General features: G+C 36.7%; 2 protein-coding genes and 2 non-coding genes across 4 annotated transcripts; 2 read left to right on the forward strand and 2 right to left on the reverse strand.

The window, feature by feature from the left end:
- Window positions 1–2,577: 2,577 nt before the first annotated feature.
- Window positions 2,578–6,047, reverse strand: LOC100375986 (alkaline phosphatase, tissue-nonspecific isozyme-like). The gene is made up of 8 exons (XM_002739483.4): window positions 5,787–6,047; window positions 5,377–5,554; window positions 5,012–5,166; window positions 4,404–4,608; window positions 4,081–4,221; window positions 3,773–3,964; window positions 2,966–3,106; window positions 2,578–2,771 (listed from the first exon to the last, which is right to left on the reverse strand). The coding sequence occupies exons 1-8, from the start codon at window positions 6,045–6,047 to the stop codon at window positions 2,578–2,580; spliced, it is 1,467 nt and encodes a 488-aa protein (XP_002739529.4).
- A 1,335-nt stretch (window positions 6,048–7,382) lies between these two features.
- TRNAN-GUU (transfer RNA asparagine (anticodon GUU)) lies at window positions 7,383–7,456 on the forward strand. The gene has a single exon. It is a non-coding gene; the product is annotated as a tRNA-Asn (tRNA).
- A 3,725-nt stretch (window positions 7,457–11,181) lies between these two features.
- On the forward strand, window positions 11,182–11,255 carry TRNAN-GUU (transfer RNA asparagine (anticodon GUU)). Its single transcript has one exon. It is a non-coding gene; the product is annotated as a tRNA-Asn (tRNA).
- A 2,385-nt stretch (window positions 11,256–13,640) lies between these two features.
- On the reverse strand, window positions 13,641–18,294 carry LOC100370871 (alkaline phosphatase-like). Its single transcript, XM_085497483.1, has 10 exons — window positions 18,215–18,294; window positions 16,833–17,076; window positions 16,393–16,570; window positions 16,032–16,186; window positions 15,703–15,907; window positions 15,433–15,573; window positions 15,155–15,346; window positions 14,656–14,796; window positions 14,259–14,447; window positions 13,641–14,163 (listed from the first exon to the last, which is right to left on the reverse strand). The coding sequence occupies exons 1-10, from the start codon at window positions 18,292–18,294 to the stop codon at window positions 14,066–14,068; spliced, it is 1,623 nt and encodes a 540-aa protein (XP_085353609.1). The 3' UTR covers window positions 13,641–14,065.
- Between the last annotated feature and the right edge of the window lie 1,389 nt (window positions 18,295–19,683).

A 19,683-nucleotide genomic window follows, 5' to 3' on the forward strand; every position in this document is an offset into this window, starting at 1 on the left:
TTGTAATATTGACATTGAAGGGCGGTAGTCTTTGCGCGACGCGTGTTTGCGTAAACAAATGGTGTATTTTACACGCGTGGTGTACGTCACCTCGGATCCCATATTGCGCACGGCCAACGCCCATTAAATAACTTATACGGTAATGCATAATATTACGCGTCATTGGGAGACGTGTTTTTTCGTTGTGTCTGTAGTAATGTATTGTCTGTATACTGACTGTATTTGTGTATGGACGTTTCATGTGACTGGACAGTGTGTGGAGAAAACTGGTTTACCTCCCCCCCCCCCCACGCACACACACTGCATACACCACCAATAACACATGGACTCTCTTGAACCATACCATTTCTAAATGACGCCCAGTAAAATCCCGATTCTCTGTGTACTCGTTCTATATGTGAATTCTTTACAGACGGAACATTGCTACGATCCCTATAATTGTTACCTGGTATACAGACTTATTAGTTGCTAGAACTGATAATAAAATATTCACCCATGTTTGGATAACATCATGATATATACGTGGTATGGAAAATATTTCAAAAAAATACGTCATATCTGCAATACCATATGTGCACTTCAGTATACAAACACAACTGTGTTGATATGCTAACATAACACTTGGAGTAACACCAACGAATTGTATGTATACATGCACATATTTATCTTATAGGAGCAAGGATGGGGAAGGGCAAGGACGGAAGGGGTGCCAAATGATTAAAATCTGATGTATCGTACGGCGTGTAATGTTTTTAATTTTATATATTTCATTTAATTATTACTATTTTTTTTTAAATACTTTTTCGATTATAGTTTTCATTATCACGTACATCTTTACAATGGGAGTGTAATTTTTTTAAGGAAGTTGCTTAGATTGGGTTTCCGGGTTCCAACGCTGTCTTTGGAAACCGGCTTACCTGTTTCGTGTATTAATACATTTTGTAAACGATATAACATAAGAAAACAATTAGTCAAACAAAATGAAATGTATACTTATAGGCAACAAGGACATAACCACACTTGTTCAAACCCCTACGCGCGAGATAGTAGCTGCGACATGATCGTGTTCCTTATCTGAGGTTAGACAAGGTCAGCACTTTACGGTGATGTACAAACAGTCAGTATATATATATGACCCGCATGGAAACGACCACCACTGTTGCTCCATGACCATACCTCCATGACCATATCGATCAACGTCGACAGAAAAGTACATAATTCCATCATGAATGAAAGGTGATCATACCATGGAGGTAATTTAGTACCTCCATGGTCATACTAAAATATCGCTTATATTTGGTCAGAATATGAAAATTGACAATTTAAAATCGGTTATTTATTCTGACAACCTCAACAAATGGATCTTTGAAACCAAATAATGTGTGAAAACGATACAGCGACTTCACAGCAACTTTGAATATAATCGCTGAACGTAAATCAGGGGAATAGGTTCAGATAAACAACTTTCCTTAATTACATGTGTAATATAACATCAAATATGTAATAATAATCATTGTTTGGAGTGTTCACGGATTATACACCACCAACGTGAAACGTTTGTGTTAGACCGCCACAGTACACTTCCACAACGACACTTTAGAACATATTTAGAACCCGTATTACGGTAGTGCATATTGAAGGTTTCAGCTAACACCTTCTACATATTATATTTGCGCAGTGAGGGATAGACGGATATGAAACCGTTCAATCGGATCTTTCCTATTGATTGGAGACACCATTGAATAAGTGAGTAGTTTGGTTTGTAGTGAAACATGCGCGATATGTAACCTGAATGTCAGAAGAGATGACGTAATCATGGCGACTCACTGTCTCCATAGGGATATACTGTTACTATACACAGTGAAATGAACCCACCCTTTATTACAAAAAAAAAAAAAAAAAAAAAAAATAACTGAGGCTGTGCTTCCGGAATGTACATTGTTTACGTACATAGTGATTTTCCCCTTAGTTCACAAAAACAACTGTCATCGCCCATATCAACGATACAAAAAATACAAAGTATGCTTCCTTATACGTTTAATTATCCACTAGATTGTATGCGCAATTAAGAAAGATAAAGTACAACTTTTTCAAACTCATTTTAATAGTTTCTCTCCTTCGCTCTTCATAATATTCACGCACCCGTCTCAATTAAGTGCATAAGTATTACTACAACGACAAGGTACCAGTATGATTGAAGACGTAGTCCAGGGACACCTATAATAAAACAGCCGTCATTAAAGAGAACATGATGCAGATAAGCGAAAATGTTTCTTTTCTACACAATTCTTGTCCACGTGACAATTGTCTCTACTTCTGTAACTCCAAACATGTTCTATTGTGGATCAGTACAGCGTCATTTTTTGTCATAATTCTCCAAACGTTTTTCATATTTATATTGGTGACGCCATTAACTGCATGCATATAAAAATTATTAAAACAATTTGTTTAACGTGCAGACATAATTATACTTAATTATACATAATTATACAATGTCAATCAGCTAAGTCTGCATGTATGTAATTATTATTATTATTAATTAATTAATTAATGGAAAAATTAATCTGAAAGACAATGCTAACCGTTGCTTCTATGTGTTGCGTATTCACCCAATCTAGCTGCATATTTGATGACATGTGCGATGTAAGTTTGTTCATGTACGCCTTGGAATAAATGTGAATATGGTCCATCGGCGTGAATCGATACGTCTTCACCGCCATGCGATTCTCTGTGTGCAGGCACAAGACTTTGCTGTATGTAATTTTGCGCTTCTGTGAAAAAAAAACAAATAACGAAGTTTTGCATTATAAAAAATAATGACATAGAGTAGTGGTTTATAGTGCTCCACAGAATCAGACATATTCGAACCTCTCAATCTCAGAATGTGACATTTTAGTTCTAATAATCGTTCAAACGGGAGTAGTGCGTTTATGTTATGTTATGTTGTACTAACTGTAACACATACCTGTATCTTGCAAACTTATGTCTGGTCTTGTTCCGTTAATTCTGTATGACGCTGCTACTGCTACGGCGCCTGGTCCATTGGCATACGATATAGTAGTGTACGGCAACCCATCAAAGGATTCCAGAACATCACTTGTAACACCTGTCAGTAACATACGTTATATATATAGTATACTTTGTACCTATATCTACATGTGAGGTACCAGTAGTTAAAATTTTAATCATTTATATTTATAGATAGAGCAAATTAGAAATTAACTTTTATTGGCATTGTTAAAATGATTTGCACAACGATCGCATGCATTTTTCAAAAATGTCTGTCTAAATATTCAACTCAGATCAAATTACACATGAATACAAATATATCTCGCAATATTGATTCGTGATGTTTCTTACGTCATTTTTCAGTTACTCGTAAACCTATAAAATCACGAATCTGAAAACATAATATTATGACAAGATATCGTAAAGAAGAAGTTGATATTTATTTCCGTATTTCAAATCATTAACGTGTTCAGTAGCACATGTTGCTTGTTGAAAATCTTGAAAACCGTAATTAATTCACACATTTCAAATATCATTTTAAACGTTGGTGGCGCTCTCTCATCGCACGCTGCCTCCTTACACTGGACACAATCGAATAACATAGGAAGTAGAAAAAGCAGTTGTTTTTATATACATTGTTGTATGATAACTAATGCGTGTTGCTACTAATATGGAAGCTGAGGACACATTGATATTATTCACGGCTTTTTAATAATATTTCTGTCGATTTGCGTGATCATGCCTGCAATGAACTCTAACTCACCCAAAATTGGATTTCCTCTGTATGGATATCCGTTCACTGTGTTCACGTGACCATGATCAGCAGTTACTATGACCAGCGTATCTTCAGTGTTCACCATATCAAGAGCTTTTTCTACTGCATCATCAAAGGCTACAGTATCTGTGATGGCGCCATATGCCCAGTTATCATGATGGGCGGTGTCAATTAGTCCTCCTGTAAACAAACGATGGCATTACAATTTGACACGGGGCTATGTGGTCGGTGATAAATGAAGAATACTGAATACATTAAACCCTCTAAAATTAAAAACCATTCATGAATATACCAACCCTCTACGAAAAGTAAATAGCCATTTTCATTCTTCTGTAATATTTTAATGGCCTTGTCAACCATTTCAGAGATGCTTGGTTCACCAGCTGTGTCGTTGTGTCTCCTACATTCAAACTGCATCTCCTCGTAAGCAAACAGTCCTGTAACATAAAGTGAGAATATCCAATGTCTCGCATCCCAGTACAATGTATATCTAGTATATCGTTATGATACATTTTCTAAAAGTTTGGTATTGGCTTATAAACACAGTTAAAACAGAGAATGTACTGGTTATTTTTGCGCAATAAATCGTATATTTCCACAAATAGCGAATGCAACACACCTAATAAATAGTCGGTACTATCTGTATCAACATTATCAAACTGTTCTTGATTCCACACGTATTCTGCGTGTACACCATCAGGAATTCTTTCTATCCACTCATCTATGAGATTGCGTCTATCAAGTCGCCTTCCTCTGCTGTTCGCATTTTCTGGATCCGTTTCCGAGAGAGGTAGCATATATTTTCTTCCCCCACCAAGTACAACCTTTCAAGGCAAAATACACGCACGTAATTCGCAAGGGCGTGTTAAAAAAAAATTCTCCCACACGTTCTATTATTGTTATTACAGTTATTTGAATTGAGTGTTGACATTACCAACTTTGTCAACTATAAAATTAATGAGGCAAATTTTCTCTTCTTAATGAATGGTTTTACATGATTACAATTTCGGTAATGATTCAATATTTGACATTTGTTGTATATAGCCCCGCAGTACGGGATTCATCTTCGCCAACCAAGATTCATTCATTCGGCCGTCGCCTCACGGACGACCGTGGATGGTTGGCGAATTGAACGATACGCGGGATTCGAAATCGTGTAACTTATTACGCCACACTTTACGTCGACAACAGAGAAGACCGCGACGAAGTAGACGGAATCCCATCTACCTGAAAGTCCAATGACTTGTCGAGGAACTGTGATGCAATATCTTGACATCCTCCCAAACCAATTGCTTCCCAGTTTCTCTCTGGCGTATGTGCATATACCGAGGCAGGTGATGCATTGGTGATGGATTTTGTGCTGATTATACCAGTTGATTTACCTGAAATCATTACGATACAGTTAGGCTAGGCTAAAGATTGGAAAAGTCTAGTTCTATTGAGACGCCACACGAGTTAACGGTTTAATGAATCTGAAGTTTCATGATAACTTAGTACATTATAGAGAAATGAAGATGACCATGGTACAGTGTTACGTAATATGTTTACGAAGCAAGTGAATATATGAAACATGGAATCGACCCAAAACGAACCTTCTTTAACTGCCAGATCAAATATACTCTCTAATTTTGCTTCTTCTGTCACAGACCCACAGTCGGTTCTTTTCACGGAATAATCATACCCTATGACGCCTCTGTTGGTTTTAACCCCCGACAATATCGCAGTCGCTGTTCCGGCAGAGTCAGGCACTTGGAAATCTGTGTTGTATGTCTATGTATATTACAACATTGATTTGGTAAGCAATGGCATCTAGAATTGTCCAGTCAGTAAAACAAGCAAGAAAACAAAAACTATGAAGAACCATATGTAGTAACAGATTTAGAATCAATTGTGCACACAGCACAAGAAATAGTTCATTGTGTGACTTTATCGTTACTGATATTTTGATATTTTCTTGGTAGATTCGATTTCATGGGTTACACTTTTATTATTTTAAGCTTACCTTTATAAGTCCAGCACGTGGCAAGCCTTCAAAGCCAAGAACAAATTCTTCACCAGTCTGACCTGCTAACTGACCTTTGTATATTCTTGCTGACGTCACTGTTGCAATCCCCATACCATCTCCAAGAAACAAAATCACGTTTTTAGCAGTATTGGTATTTTGTTCCAATTTAAGATATTTTTCAAGTTCGTCCTTGCCCTGCTTGATCCATTCTTCCGCAGCTGGTGATGGTGGGAAGTGAATATCAACGACACGATGCATAATTTGATACTCAAATTGTGGTTAGTAGAAGCGTTATTGTGCCCATTATTCTAAAGAATTTCTAACCCAAATGAGTTGTACTTATCACAGGTATAGCTTACAGTGAGACAACATGAACAAAACATATTATCTACAGGGGTACAGTAAAACGAAACAGCTGCCATGCAAAGCCTTGCATACCTCATATGAAACTCATATTGTAAATTATTATTATGTTTCTCGCCAGATCGGTTTGTTCGTCGATTTGTGTATGAAATAAAATAAAAACATAGTGAATACGACGTGGTCGAATACGACGACTGTGAATGAATATTTGTTTCTGATTACCAGGTTGATTACATATCTATATCTAACTAAATACACTGCAAAAAATGGGTACGCCACCTCTTTGAGTGCGACAATGAACTTCATAGCATAAGAATTTTACCACATGAGTACGATATCAACATACAATAACATTCGTCGTGTAATGATTATTAATACAAAATATATGACACTTTTATTCCGTATTCATAAACTTTATATATCTAGACATAACCGTGAGATGCTGCAACCTTAGACTTTAGAAAACATGTTTTCTAAGGTCCATGTTGCAACTAACGTTAAACACACGTATGTAGTGGTGTGAAACTTTCAATGAGTTTCTCAAGAGACGGAGTCAACTGTAAATGAAGTGAGTTTACTTACATTGACTGTTAACTACTGGAGTTATTACACCGAGCACAGCGAACATCAGCAAGTACCAATCAGTGACGGACGCCATTGTAATCTTATATATATATCAATTCTATATATATATATATATCAATTTGGAAATCAGAATATCGTGACGTTCATGGTCATGACCTGTGTCATGTTTAATGCGTGAACTATGCCCTGACGATCATAATAAGTAAAATAATATGCAACTTACTGCTAAGGTGTAGGTGATTTACTATCCGTGTATATAACATTGCACTTCACCTTAAAATATGTTTTTAAACTATTCAACTATTCAATTATTTTAATAAATGGTACCGAAAAGTAAATATCAATAAAACAAAAATGACAGGGTAAGTTAAAATCTTGTTTCAAAATAAACTTCAATGTAATTGGCATTTATTTCTGCAGCAGCGTGGCACAGCGGAAGCGTGCTGGACCCATAAACCAGAGGTCCCTGGATCGAACCAGGCCCTGCTATAATTTTTTAGAATCGAAATATTTTTTTTTCTAAACTGTCGGTCTACCAGTTTCCAACACAATGCATAGCATACTAGTATCGTATCATATAAGCAACAAATTAAAATAATCTTAATAGCAGTTTTACCACTTTTTAAATGTACAGGGAATGTAGTTGTCTCTGTGGCGCAATCGGTTAGCGCGTTCGGCTGTTAACCGAAAGGTTGGTGGTTCGAGTCCACCCAGGGACGGTCGTAATTGTTTTACTACCTTGATAAATTCGTTGATGATTTATCGAAATAATTTACAGTAATGTGACACGTAAGTCAAAAGAATGGCTCTCGTAATATATTATCTACCTACGATCGATCGTTGGCTGTTCCATTTTAACGTTATTTCGCCCTTTTATCGCGCTCAGATCCTTGACTAAGTGCCACTCAAGAATGCGGCATATCATTACCCCCAATGAAACAATGGGTCGTGAAATTGAGTGACATAACTCTCTTTACCTTTGGCTACCAAGTACAGTTTCAACGACATTGACCGTTGGCCTCTTGACATTCATAAGATTCCTAACGGCGTCTTGGCCGATTAAAGGGAAAGTCAAGGCTAACAACATAATACTCCTCGATGAAAGAGCTCCGCAAATGTAAGAATATGCAATTTACAATTTTTTTTATATCACTTCTCATTCTCTAGATATTCAATTTTTCATGATGTCATACTTTACTCATAATCCTTTGCTTGGGAATCAAGATGGCTGACAACATAATACTGATAGAGAATGAAAGGTGATATAAAAAAACTGTAAATTTCATTCTCCTACATTAGTGGAGCTTTTTCTTGGGGGGTCATTGTGGTGTTTGGCTTGACTTCCACTTTAAAGTCGCGACGTTTACCACGACAATCCGACGAAAATGAGAAATGCACACACTCCTTAGCCTATTGCTGATAACTGTGAAAAAGTGTTATTTGCGTAAACACAAAAGACGCAATTTAGTGCACTGTCTAGCATATCACATGACAGCGAAGATAGATTCCAAATGTCTTTATTTTTATAGTTACAACAACCAAATACGTTTTCGGTAGTAGGGATCATAGGTACTGTCGCCCTGTACCAAAATCGTGGGTTGCGTATGAATTATGTAATCTAATATGCGCGAACCAAAACTGTAGTAGTTACTGATCTGCATATGAAAACAACTTAGGTTATTACAATCTGCACGTTGAAACAACTAATGACTACTAATCAGCATATCAAGAATTGTAGTGATTATTAATCTGCATATATATATATATATATATATATATATATATATATATATATATATATATATATATATATATATATATATATATATATATATATATATAATCTTTATTTACAAGTTCAAGGCCATCGGCCCATAACAGTATAAACATAAATATTCTTAATATACATTAAAAATCAGCAATATCGCTTCTAAGTTTCAATAAGCATAGGCTGCCAAACTTTTAATTATATTGGTTTCTTGTGAAGTGAATAATTTTACAAATTTATGAAAAGATGGAGGGTGGAAGAAATAGTATTTTTGAAGATACAATTGACGAAATTCAGAATAAAATGGGCATACTAAAAAGGAAGTTGTATTCGTTTTCAATTTGATTTGTATCACAGACTTTACAAAGCCGCTGGTCTCTCTCAAGAGTTCCGCTGTCAGTTTCGATGCGCAGACTATGCGAAGAGCAACGAAAACGTGCTAAGGTTATTCTGTGGGAGTTTATAGTGACCGAAGTAAGATATTTTTCCCGCTGTAGTTCTGTTTTAAATTCGCGATATGTCATGAGTTTCTCAAACATACATATGTCAATTAGCCAGTTATGCTGCAAGTAACATTTAAATCTAACAGTAAATGTTTCCATAAACGTGCTTGCATTGTTAACTTCCTGACTGTACCAAAAAATTGCATATTACAAATAAACAACAAATTCTTTATATCAGTGATCCATGTATGCTTATTTCTAACTCCAGACTCTTCTATACTGTAAAGCATATCATAACATTTACGGGGATATCTATTATGGGGCATGTTAATTAATTTTGCCCAATATTTTGCCCAGTGTTTCGCGGTATACAGAAAAATGGGATACCTCCCACACTCACCTAATAAACAACTGTTTGGGGATTTTTGTGAGACACCAAGGTAATACCTACAAGCAAGAAACTGGATTCGTTCGAGGCAATCATACTGTCGAAACCCCCAAATTACAGCACCATATGTTAAAATTGGCAAAATCTTGGAGTCAAAAAGTTAAAAAAAATACATCATAATTAAGGGGACCTGTTTTGTCACTTATTTTCATAATGGCAAACATGGCCTTTTTGGCTTGTTGTGCTAAAACCTTTGTTGCTGTCGACCATAGAAGTCTACAAGAAAATACAACCCCAAGATATTTATAGTAGCTGAGGAAACTGCCTCGATTTCTTCACCTTTTTAAAACCATTTTTCATTCTTAGACAAGTGACCACCAGCTTTAAAAAACACAACTTTTGTTTTTCCCTATTCACTTTCATTTTCCACCTGTCACGGTAACTCCTTAATATTTTAAGAGATCTTTGCAACCCGATCACCGTATCTGAAAACATTGCTACATCATCTGCAAATAATAAGCAGAAAAATTCGACAGGTTTTACCAGAGAATAGGTTATTTAGTCGTCTAAATGACGACCAAAAACAGATTTGTATCAACGCATATCAAATTTGACTTAATTTGATATATATGTTGGCGTTTTTTGTCCCGGCAAACATCCTTAAACCTTTTACTCAATAAGTGGTATTCATGTAAATGAGTTGGGTTATTGGTATTACGAAATTTGCGTAACAATCTGTATTTCTCTTTTTTAATTTGTTTACAATCATTGTCAAACCAAAATGGTTGTTCTGTATATGTGTTTGAAATTTTCTTTTTCATACCACATTTATCAACTACAGATCGAATCAAGTCTTCAATTATATTAACAGATACATATGTATCGAGATTTACATTTTCAGAAATCGGGTTTAACCTATTGTGTATTCCCGCGAAATATAATTTGCTCATGAATGAGCGAGAACGTGTAGGCAGCCATACATACTTAGTTAGTTGACCCTTTTGCATACAATTTGCATTAATATAAAATTGTTTATGTACAGGCCCTTGTATACTAAATACAAGTGGGAAATGATCAGACTCTGTACGGAAATAAGGAAATCAGCGATATCAGTAAATAAAGGTGTCGACACAAAAACAACCAGGCTTGCCCCGTTACTTGAGATACATGTAAAGTCACCAACACCTGCATCGCCGCCTACTCTACTATTCAACATATGCATTAATCTGCATATACACACTACTGAAGTGATTACTAAGCTGCATATGAAAATTATTAAGCCGATTAATGATCTGCATATGAACAACGAGTATCGATTACTAATCTACATAGAAACAAATGACCAGGTACAAAGCTACAGTATTAAACACACGTTCGGTACATTGCGTCACGCAACCTGGCGAGGTATAATACAGTCTATCACCTATTCAAGTACAAGAACAGACTTTCCGATGATTGCATCAGACGAAAAAAGGTTATAAGCTTGCATGTTATATGCATTCTTGTATGCAGCAGCGTGGCGCAGCGGAAGCGTGCTGGGCCCATAACCCAGAGGTCCCTGGATCGAAACCAGGCGCTGCTATATTTTTTTAAAATCTAAACTGTCGGTATTTCAGTTTTCAACACAATTACTTAGCATACTTGTATCGTATAATATCCGTCACAAATTACAATAATCTTAATAGCAGTTTTGCCACTTTTTAAATGTACGCATCTAGTACATTATTAGTACTATACTATTAGTATTATCTTGAAAGTTACGATAACAACATTTCCGTTAATCCCAATAATTCACAGTGACTTGTGGTACAGGAGTTAAAAAATGAAGGTCCATGTGCGTAGGTTGTCTCTGTGGCGCAATCGGTTAGCGCGTTCGGCTGTTAACCGAAAGGTTGGTGGTTCGAGCCCACCCAGGGACGATCGTAATTGTTTTACTACTTTGATAAATTCGTTGACGACTATCGAAATAAATTACAGCAATGTGCCATTCTATTCTATTCCACGTAATTCAAATGAATGACAGTCATAATATATCATCTACCTGCGATCGTTCTAACACTTGGCGCTATTGGCCGCTCCATTTTAACGTTATTTTTCGGAGGAATTTCGCCCTCAGTTCCTTGACTAAAGGCCACTTAAGAATATGGCAGTGGCATATCATTACCCCAGTGTAATAATGGGTCGTGGAATTGAGTGACATAACTCTCTTTACCTTTGACTACCAAGTACTTTTATGCGCATCTCATAGCCATGCTGTTCCAACGACATCGACCTTTGGCCTCGTGACATTCATAAGATTCATAACGGCCTCTTGGTCGATTAAAGTCGAAACGTATAGCACGACAATCCGACGAAAACGCGAAATAAACGAACACACTACTTCGCCCATTGCTGATATCTGTGAAAAAAGTATATATATTTGCATAAACACAAAAGACGCAATTTAGTGCACTGTCTAGCATATCACGTGACAGCGAAGATAGTTTCCAAATGTCTTTATTTTTATAGTTATAACAACCAAATTCGTTTCCCGTAGTAGGGATCGTAGGTACTGTCGCACTGTACCAACGTCGTGGGTTGCAGTATAAATTATGTAATCTAATAAGCGCGAATCAAAACTGTCGTGGTTACTGATCTGCTTATGAAAACAACTTAGGTCATTACAATCTGCACGTGGAAACAACTAATGACTACTAATCAGCATATTAAGAAATTGTAATGGTTATTAATCTGCGTACACAAACTACTGAAGTGATTACTAAGCTGCATATGAAAACTTGAATTATTAAGCCGATTAATGATCTGCATATGAACAACGAGTATCGATTACTAATCTACATAGAAACAAATGACCAGGTACAGAGTTACAGTAATAAATACACGTTCGGGACAATGCGTCACACAACCTGACGAGGTATAATACCGTCTATCAGCTATTCAAGTACAAGAACAGTCTTTCCGATGATTGCATCAGACGAGAAAAGGATATAAACTTGCATGTAATAAATATGTTATGCAGCAGCGTGGGTCAGCGGAAGCGTGCTGGCCCCATAACTCAGAGGTCCCTGGATCGAAACCAGGCGCTGCTAAAAATTTCTTAAATCTAAATATTTTTTCGGTATTTCAGTTTTCAACACAATTGCATAGCATATCGTATAATATTCGCAAGAAATTATAATAATCTTAATATCAGTTTTGCTGCTTTTTAAATGTATGCGTCCAGTATTATTAGTATTATTTGGAAAGTTGCGATAACAATATTTCCGTAAATACCAATAATACACAGTGACTTGTGGTGCAGAAGTTAAGAAAATGAAAGGACTTTAGGGCAGTGGTTGTATGCGTGGCGCAATCGGTAAGCGCGTTTGGCTGTTAACAGAAAGTTTGGTAGTTCGAGCCCACCCTGGGACGATCTTAAATGAATTACTACTTGATTTACTAATTTGTTGACGACTTATCCAAATACATTACAATAACGTGCCACGTAATACAAATGAATAGCACCTATAATTTGGGAAATTCGTCGTTTTATTGCGCTCAGATCTTTGACTAACTGCCACTCAAAAAATGTGGCGTATCTTTACCCCAATGTAATAATGGGTCGTAGAATTGAGTGACATAACTCTCTTCACATGGGGCTACCAAGTATTTTTAAGCGCATCTCATAGCCGTGTTGTTTCAACGACATCGACCGTTGGCCTCGTGATATTCAAAGGATCCCTAACGGCCTCTTGGCCGATTAATGTCGCGACGTATAGGACGGCAATTCGATGAAAACGCGAAATAAATGAACACTCACTATTATTTGCATAAACACAAAAGGCGCAATTTGTGTTGCGTGATTTGTGATAAAATTATGGACATATTGCTGTGGTATTGGTATGGCATATCGAAACCCAATCGTTGACATTCCCTTATACTGCAAATGGGGCGGCACGTAATTTTACAAGGGGGGGGGGGGTGAGATCTGCTCACCAACCCTCGCGCCGATGGCGCGTCCTTACTAGGGGTATCCGGGGGCATGCCCCCTTAAAATGTTGAAATATAGACCCTCTGAAATGTCCTACATTTTGAGAGGCGAATTTTGCTGCCACAAGGGGTTTCAGCTTGATTGTTTTTCGAGGGGGCGCCTCCCCCGTGCCACCGCCACTGTGCTGGGTGCCCGACTCGATGTGATGAAAGAAAGACTATAAGATTATAAATACTCGTGTCTGTGTTGCTGTGTTGGGGGGGGGGGCAATCTGCATTTATGAAAGTGACGTTTTATCTACTGAGCTTTTTTTACTCAAAATCATCGACGACAATTAACATGTTTCGATTTATTGTGCAAAAAACTATATGCAAGCAATTCCTACATGTCCGAGTACAAATTTGATTATCTAGCGTAAATGATATTTCAGGTTATTTTACCTTTAGCAACTAGCAAAACAATTGTTAAAAACAAGTGTTCGAATAATGATATAGTGAATGCATATTTAAGAAATATATCAATAAACTAACTCTCATAGATAGGCTTTAACGTGGCATGGCACACCTGGTTGCTCTAACAAAAGAAGAAGACTTATTGGTAATTATAATCATTTATATCTACATTTGACAAATAACTTGTAATGATTGTTTTCCTGTTTGATATATTTGACTTTGAAGAAATCAAGCAACGACTATTATATTTCGATATTAAAATTCGAATACAATATGTTATGGTAATGTTATACATTTCTCGTTCGTCTTACAGATTATATAAACCAGGAAAATACATGAATTGGAAACAAAACACAATGGCAAGGCAGAGACATACGTGGAGACGTACATGTAGCAAGGATACACCTGTAAAAGAAGGAAAGAATACATAAACAACATCCATCACAACACGCGGATTATCTGACTCGTTTGGTAATGAAATATTATTTGGTAAAGCTCACCGTTATTATGATCCTCTGCATATTCACCCAATCTAGCTGCATATTTGATGACATGTGCGATGTAAGTTTGTTCATGTACGCCTTGGAATAAATGTGAATATGGTCCATCGGCATGAAGGGATACATCTTCACCGCCGTGGGATTCACTGTCCGTTGGCACCAAGCTTTGCTGAATGTAATTAGGTGATTCTGTGTAAAAAAGAAGAAACATCAAACACCACTGTTACTGATACAATACCATATATTATTTTAGCAAATCATTATGCCTATGTCCAGTCATTTGCTTTCTATTTGTTACTAATAATTATAACTTGGTAGAATATGTGCTAATTATGTTTGAGGATCTTATAATGCGATGTACTTCTGTGATGCTAAGCTCGTTTTTACGTCACTATACCTGTATCTTGTAATCGTATGTCTGGTCTTGTTCCGTTGATTCTGTATGACGCTGCTACTGCTACACCACTCGGTCCATTGGCATACGTTATTGTAGTGTACGGTAACTCGTCATATGCTTCTAGAACATCACTGGTTACACCTATGAATGGATGACGTGAGGCGTTCAGTATCACGTGGTATTTCTGTTTGAGTATATAATACAATCTACTTTCTTGTTCGTAGCTAGTCGTGCAATAATCATTGAGATTGTTTTTCAAATACCAATTACCTCATATGAAAATCGAGTTCGCACTTTTCAATGGCCAAAGGTACTGATCAAAATGATAATACTAGTATTCAGTGTTGATGCAAATAATGTTGAACAAATCTTGTACAATACCAAAACAATTTAAGCCAAGTTAATATTAAGCATATGAAATATGATGATGTGGTCGTGCGAAACCATGGAAACAAAATTGCTCATTCCTGGTAAATACCTCTATTCATTTACTACTCACCCAAAATAGGATTTCCTCTGTATGGATATCCATTCACCGTGTTCACGTGGCCATGATCAGCTGTTACTATGACCAGTGTATCCTCAGTGCTCACCATATCAAGAGCTTTTTCTACTGCATCATCAAAGGCTACAGTATCTGTGATGGCTCCATATGCCCAGTTACCATGATGGGCGGTGTCAATTAGTCCTCCTGTAGACAACGGGGAAGTAATACAATCTGAAACGGTCTATGGTATTAAAAAATATTTACATGAAACCAAATCATGAAATACTAACCTTCTACGAAAAGAAAATAGCCTCTGTCGTTCTTCTGTAAAATGGTTATGGCTTTTTCAACCATTTCAACAATACTTGGTTCACCAGCTGTGTCGTTATGTCTCTTACATTCAAACTTCATCTCATCATGACCGAACAGACCTGTAAAACATTATACAAAAGCATGTCATACTTATTGTGTTAAATAATATGCGGCTAATCAATCAGTTGCTCATTTACAAATCATTTCCAGATTAATCGATTAACCAAGTGCTATCACAGGTAACTCACCCAATAAATACTCAATATTGTCTGTATCTACATTATCAAATTGTTCTTGATTCCACACGTATTGCGCATTTATTCCGTCTGGAATACTATCAACCCATTCATCTATCAAGTTACGACCATCAAGCCGTTCCCCTCTCAATTCGGGGTCTTCTGGATCTGTTTCAGAGATGGGCATCATGGTTTTTCTGCCTCCAGCTAGAACAACCTTTTTATAGAAAGCACATGGTGCGATTTTACAATAGTGATGACAAAACCAAATTATATAACTAGTAGAGATGTTAATGATCTAAAATGTGTCTGTAGTATTGACAGTAGCTTGTGTGATCTACCTGAAAATCCAATGAATTCTCGAGGAACTGGGCTGCGATATCCTTGCAACCATCGACACCAACGGATTCCCAGTACCGCTCTGGCGAATGAGCATACACAGAGGCTGGTGATGCATTGGTTATTGATTTTGTACTAATTATTCCAGCTGATTTTCCTGAAAAGAAACATTACAGATTTGTATTATATTTAATTATCATTATTATTATTATTATTTAATTATTATTAGGGGACGGGCTGAATGCACCATGTGGTTACCTACATGCCACATTGCTTGGTTTGCTGTCACAATGTTTTTAGACGATGTTTGTTGGTGAATATAATTGTATATCTGATATAAATGATATACTACCACATACTAACCTTCCTTTACTGCTAAATCAAATACACTTTCCAACTTGGCTTTTTCAGTCACTGAACTGCAGTTGGCTCTTTGTACAGAGGAATCTACACCAATTAGTCCCCTTTTTGTTTTAACTCCCGATAACATAGCAGTTGCTGTACCGGCCGAGTCAGGTACTTGGTAATCTGTGTTGTATGTCTATTGTGACAAAAATAGGAGCACAGGTTGCATTGGTCTGTTGTCATATTGTTGAAGAATTCCATCTATAGAACGTGCCAGACTAAATGTATGTCCAGAAGCATCACACAGTAAACGTGTTTTAATGGTTTTATATTTGGTATATTTTTTTGTTTTTACGTTTATCATGTTTTAAGAAAACAACCCGTAATATAATTAGAATATTGACATCATTCTTTCTAACATATGATGATTAAACGTTTGATTTTGTATTGTCATTTACCTTAATTAATGCAGCACGCGGCAAACCTTCAAACCCCAAAACATATTCTTCACCAGTTTGACCTGCCAATTGACCTTTGTATATTCTCGCAGACGTCACTGTTGGTATCCCCATACCATCTCCAAGAAATACAATCACGTTTTTAGCAATGTTGGTATTTTGTTTCAATTCAAGATATTTCTCAAGTTCGTCCTTGCCTTGCTGGATCCATTCTTCTGCAGCTGGTGATGAAACGTTAGTGATGCTAGATGTAAACTCGCTATTTTACATGTTTTCATATTTTTCGTGAAATTGTCAACGGTGTTTGACTTAATTCTAATGGTAAGGTGTTCCACAGATGAGGGACTGCTCTTGAGAACACAGATATGTAATTTTGGAGTGTGCAACAAACATTTAGCTGAGGAACGGAGACTATGAGGACCGGATTTGAGATGTATGGATTCAGATAAATAATTTAATGAAATTAATTCTATATTGAATTGGAAGCCAGTGATGACCTCCAAGGATTGGTTGATATGTCACTTTTCGTCGTACACGTGGTAGCTCTTTCTGCTGCATTCTGGGCATATTGAAGTGATTCACCATACAAAGGTACATTACCGTAGTCAATGTATGTTAAATTAAGTGCATCGAACAAGTTGTTGACAAGTGCGTTTGTTTAGAAAATGGCGTCCGATTGTACGAAGATAGAAGGAGATTGATTTTGTAGTTGCAGATACTTTTTTAAAAGGTGAAATGCTGATCAAAGATGACCCCGATGTTGCTTGCCGTCTCCGATGGATGGTACATGAGCCTATATTGATCTCCGGTTCTTACATTTGTTAATATGTCAACATTGTAAGTCTTAAATAATGAAAAATGCCGGATATATACGAATGTTGAATATGTGATTGAACAGTTGCACCACTGTTGTGTAGCTACACTATGTACATTGTGTACTCCCATGGAGCCTCAATGACTAAAATTACAAGAGCATATTTACATAACAGTTCAACGGATGTCAATTTTATTATTTTATCATTTATTATATTTATTATTAGGGTGTTTTACGCGAGATATCGAGATGTGTAGTGAGAACGATGCCAATGCCTAGCTTTTATACTAACTTATATAAACACCAACACACGGGATCTAACATCTGCAGCGTTCAGCTTTACATCAAGTACTAACCATTGATAGCATGTATGAAATCTACCAGTACTGATAAACACATGCATGGTGTTGTTTTGAATCAATCGGTAAAGGAGCTTCCGAAAACCAAGTAGGCAATGAAGAACATCGTACTCCGCTGTTGATATCGTAACTATGTTTAGCAGTTCTTTACAAGATGATGAGATCTTAAACGTGAAATATTCATCAAACGTGAACAAAAAGACAGTTACTTACACTGACAGCAAACACCTCTCACCATAAATCCAATTATGACGGACAACACTAGGTGGTACACAATCGACGCCGCCATCGTTTTCCTAATTCTATCGCAATCACCGTACAAAATCAGCGTATCTTCTTATCGGGTGATGGTTGCAAACATTGTTGGTGATGTTTAGGTCATGGCAGCCAGGTGACCCAAGCAGAGCGTGCTGTTGGGGACATGCCATCCACGTGATAACAATTCAGTTGTGTTGTTAAGTTCACGTTAGTCATATGTGACGTCAATCTGAGTGTGAGGTTCCAGCGAACGTGGTTAGTGTGGTGTGGGTGAATGTAGTACTGATGTTACAAAGTGTGATAGTCGATAATTAACATAAAGTGTAACTGATCAAGAATAATAAAGGATATTTAACAGCATAGCAATGCCGAAATGACGGAATTTTAGCATACCACAGTTTATTTTGACCATGCAGTCAGAGGGGTGTGAGGACATTTGGGATTAAAAAATATTCTGTCTGAAACCTCATTACAAACCTGCATGCACTCTAATTGCAGGGGAGCAATTCAATTGTATTAGCATCCGATCTCGTAATTCTATACTAGTTAATGCATTTGGTGTGCCGTTGTTTCGAAACCCAGGGACCAGTTGTCCAAATGTGCAAATTCAAAAGTTGTCACAAATGCAGTAGTCTGAGATTCTGAGTTACATGCATTCAAAATAGGATAAACCACAGTTCCTCTATCCCATAGGGACTGTGGATAAACTAAGAAAAACTGCGCACATTAAAAAATTAACACGTATTGACAAACAATACAGCATACCGTGTCAATAAGCATATTGTTCAAAAATACTTTGATACTGGCCCAAATTGGAGAAACATTGCATGCATGTTTCTTGCAATACTGACACGTAAATACACATATCAAGGGTTAATCAATTGACGAATAATACTGTTCTACATTATTCAGTGTTTACAAACAAACTGTATTTCAAGTGCATCTGATAAGATAAATATACAATTGAATATTCACTCTATCCTGGCCGCCCCAAATACAACACTATAAAAGATACACCAGTTCCTTTTTAAACATAATTTGCGTGAACGTTTTGTTTTATAGGACCACACATTGTAGTGTTATACTTAAAAGTTTCGGCTACAAATTCATCTATGTTCAGTAACTATATAGTTTTGTGATTAAGTAAACAATTGATATAGTTGATAGTTTGAACGTCGGGAATGATCTTGAACATGGTATCACATACATCAGACCCATATATGGCATGATGAAAAAGAGTCATTGTATTAATCTGGATTAAGATGACTTTGCAATGACACCCGCGCTTACACCTTAAAGTGAAATAAAAATACAAATCTGTCTATTCAACATAGGTATTTCAGTAACAACTTTGTAAATTCAAAATGCAAATTTCCGACGTCTTGAGGCTTAGATTCTCTCTTCTTATTTACGTTAGCTG

Source organism: Saccoglossus kowalevskii, chromosome 3 (genome assembly GCF_978046115.1).
Source record: "Saccoglossus kowalevskii chromosome 3, keSacKowa6.1, whole genome shotgun sequence".
NCBI lineage: Eukaryota > Metazoa > Hemichordata > Enteropneusta > Harrimaniidae > Saccoglossus > Saccoglossus kowalevskii.

Bases quoted from the DNA above. Each gene is read 5' to 3' on its own strand.
- LOC100370871 (XM_085497483.1), bottom strand. From the start codon at position 18,294: ATGGCGGCGTCGATTGTGTACCACCTAGTGTTGTCCGTCATAATTGGA. The intron at 17,077-18,214 runs GTAACTGTCTTT...GTTTACATCTAG, and splicing joins GGTGTTTGCTGTCAGTGTAA to CATCACTAACGTTTCATCAC. The intron at 16,187-16,392 runs GTTAGTATGTGG...GTTTCTTTTCAG, and splicing joins TGATTTAGCAGTAAAGGAAG to GAAAATCAGCTGGAATAATT.
- LOC100375986 (XM_002739483.4), bottom strand. From the start codon at position 6,047: ATGCATCGTGTCGTTGATATTCACTTCCCACCATCACCAGCTGCGGAA. The intron at 5,555-5,786 runs GTAAGCTTAAAA...TAATATACATAG, and splicing joins CACGTGCTGGACTTATAAAG to ACATACAACACAGATTTCCA. The intron at 4,222-4,403 runs GTGTGTTGCATT...TTTATGTTACAG, and splicing joins TAGTACCGACTATTTATTAG to GACTGTTTGCTTACGAGGAG.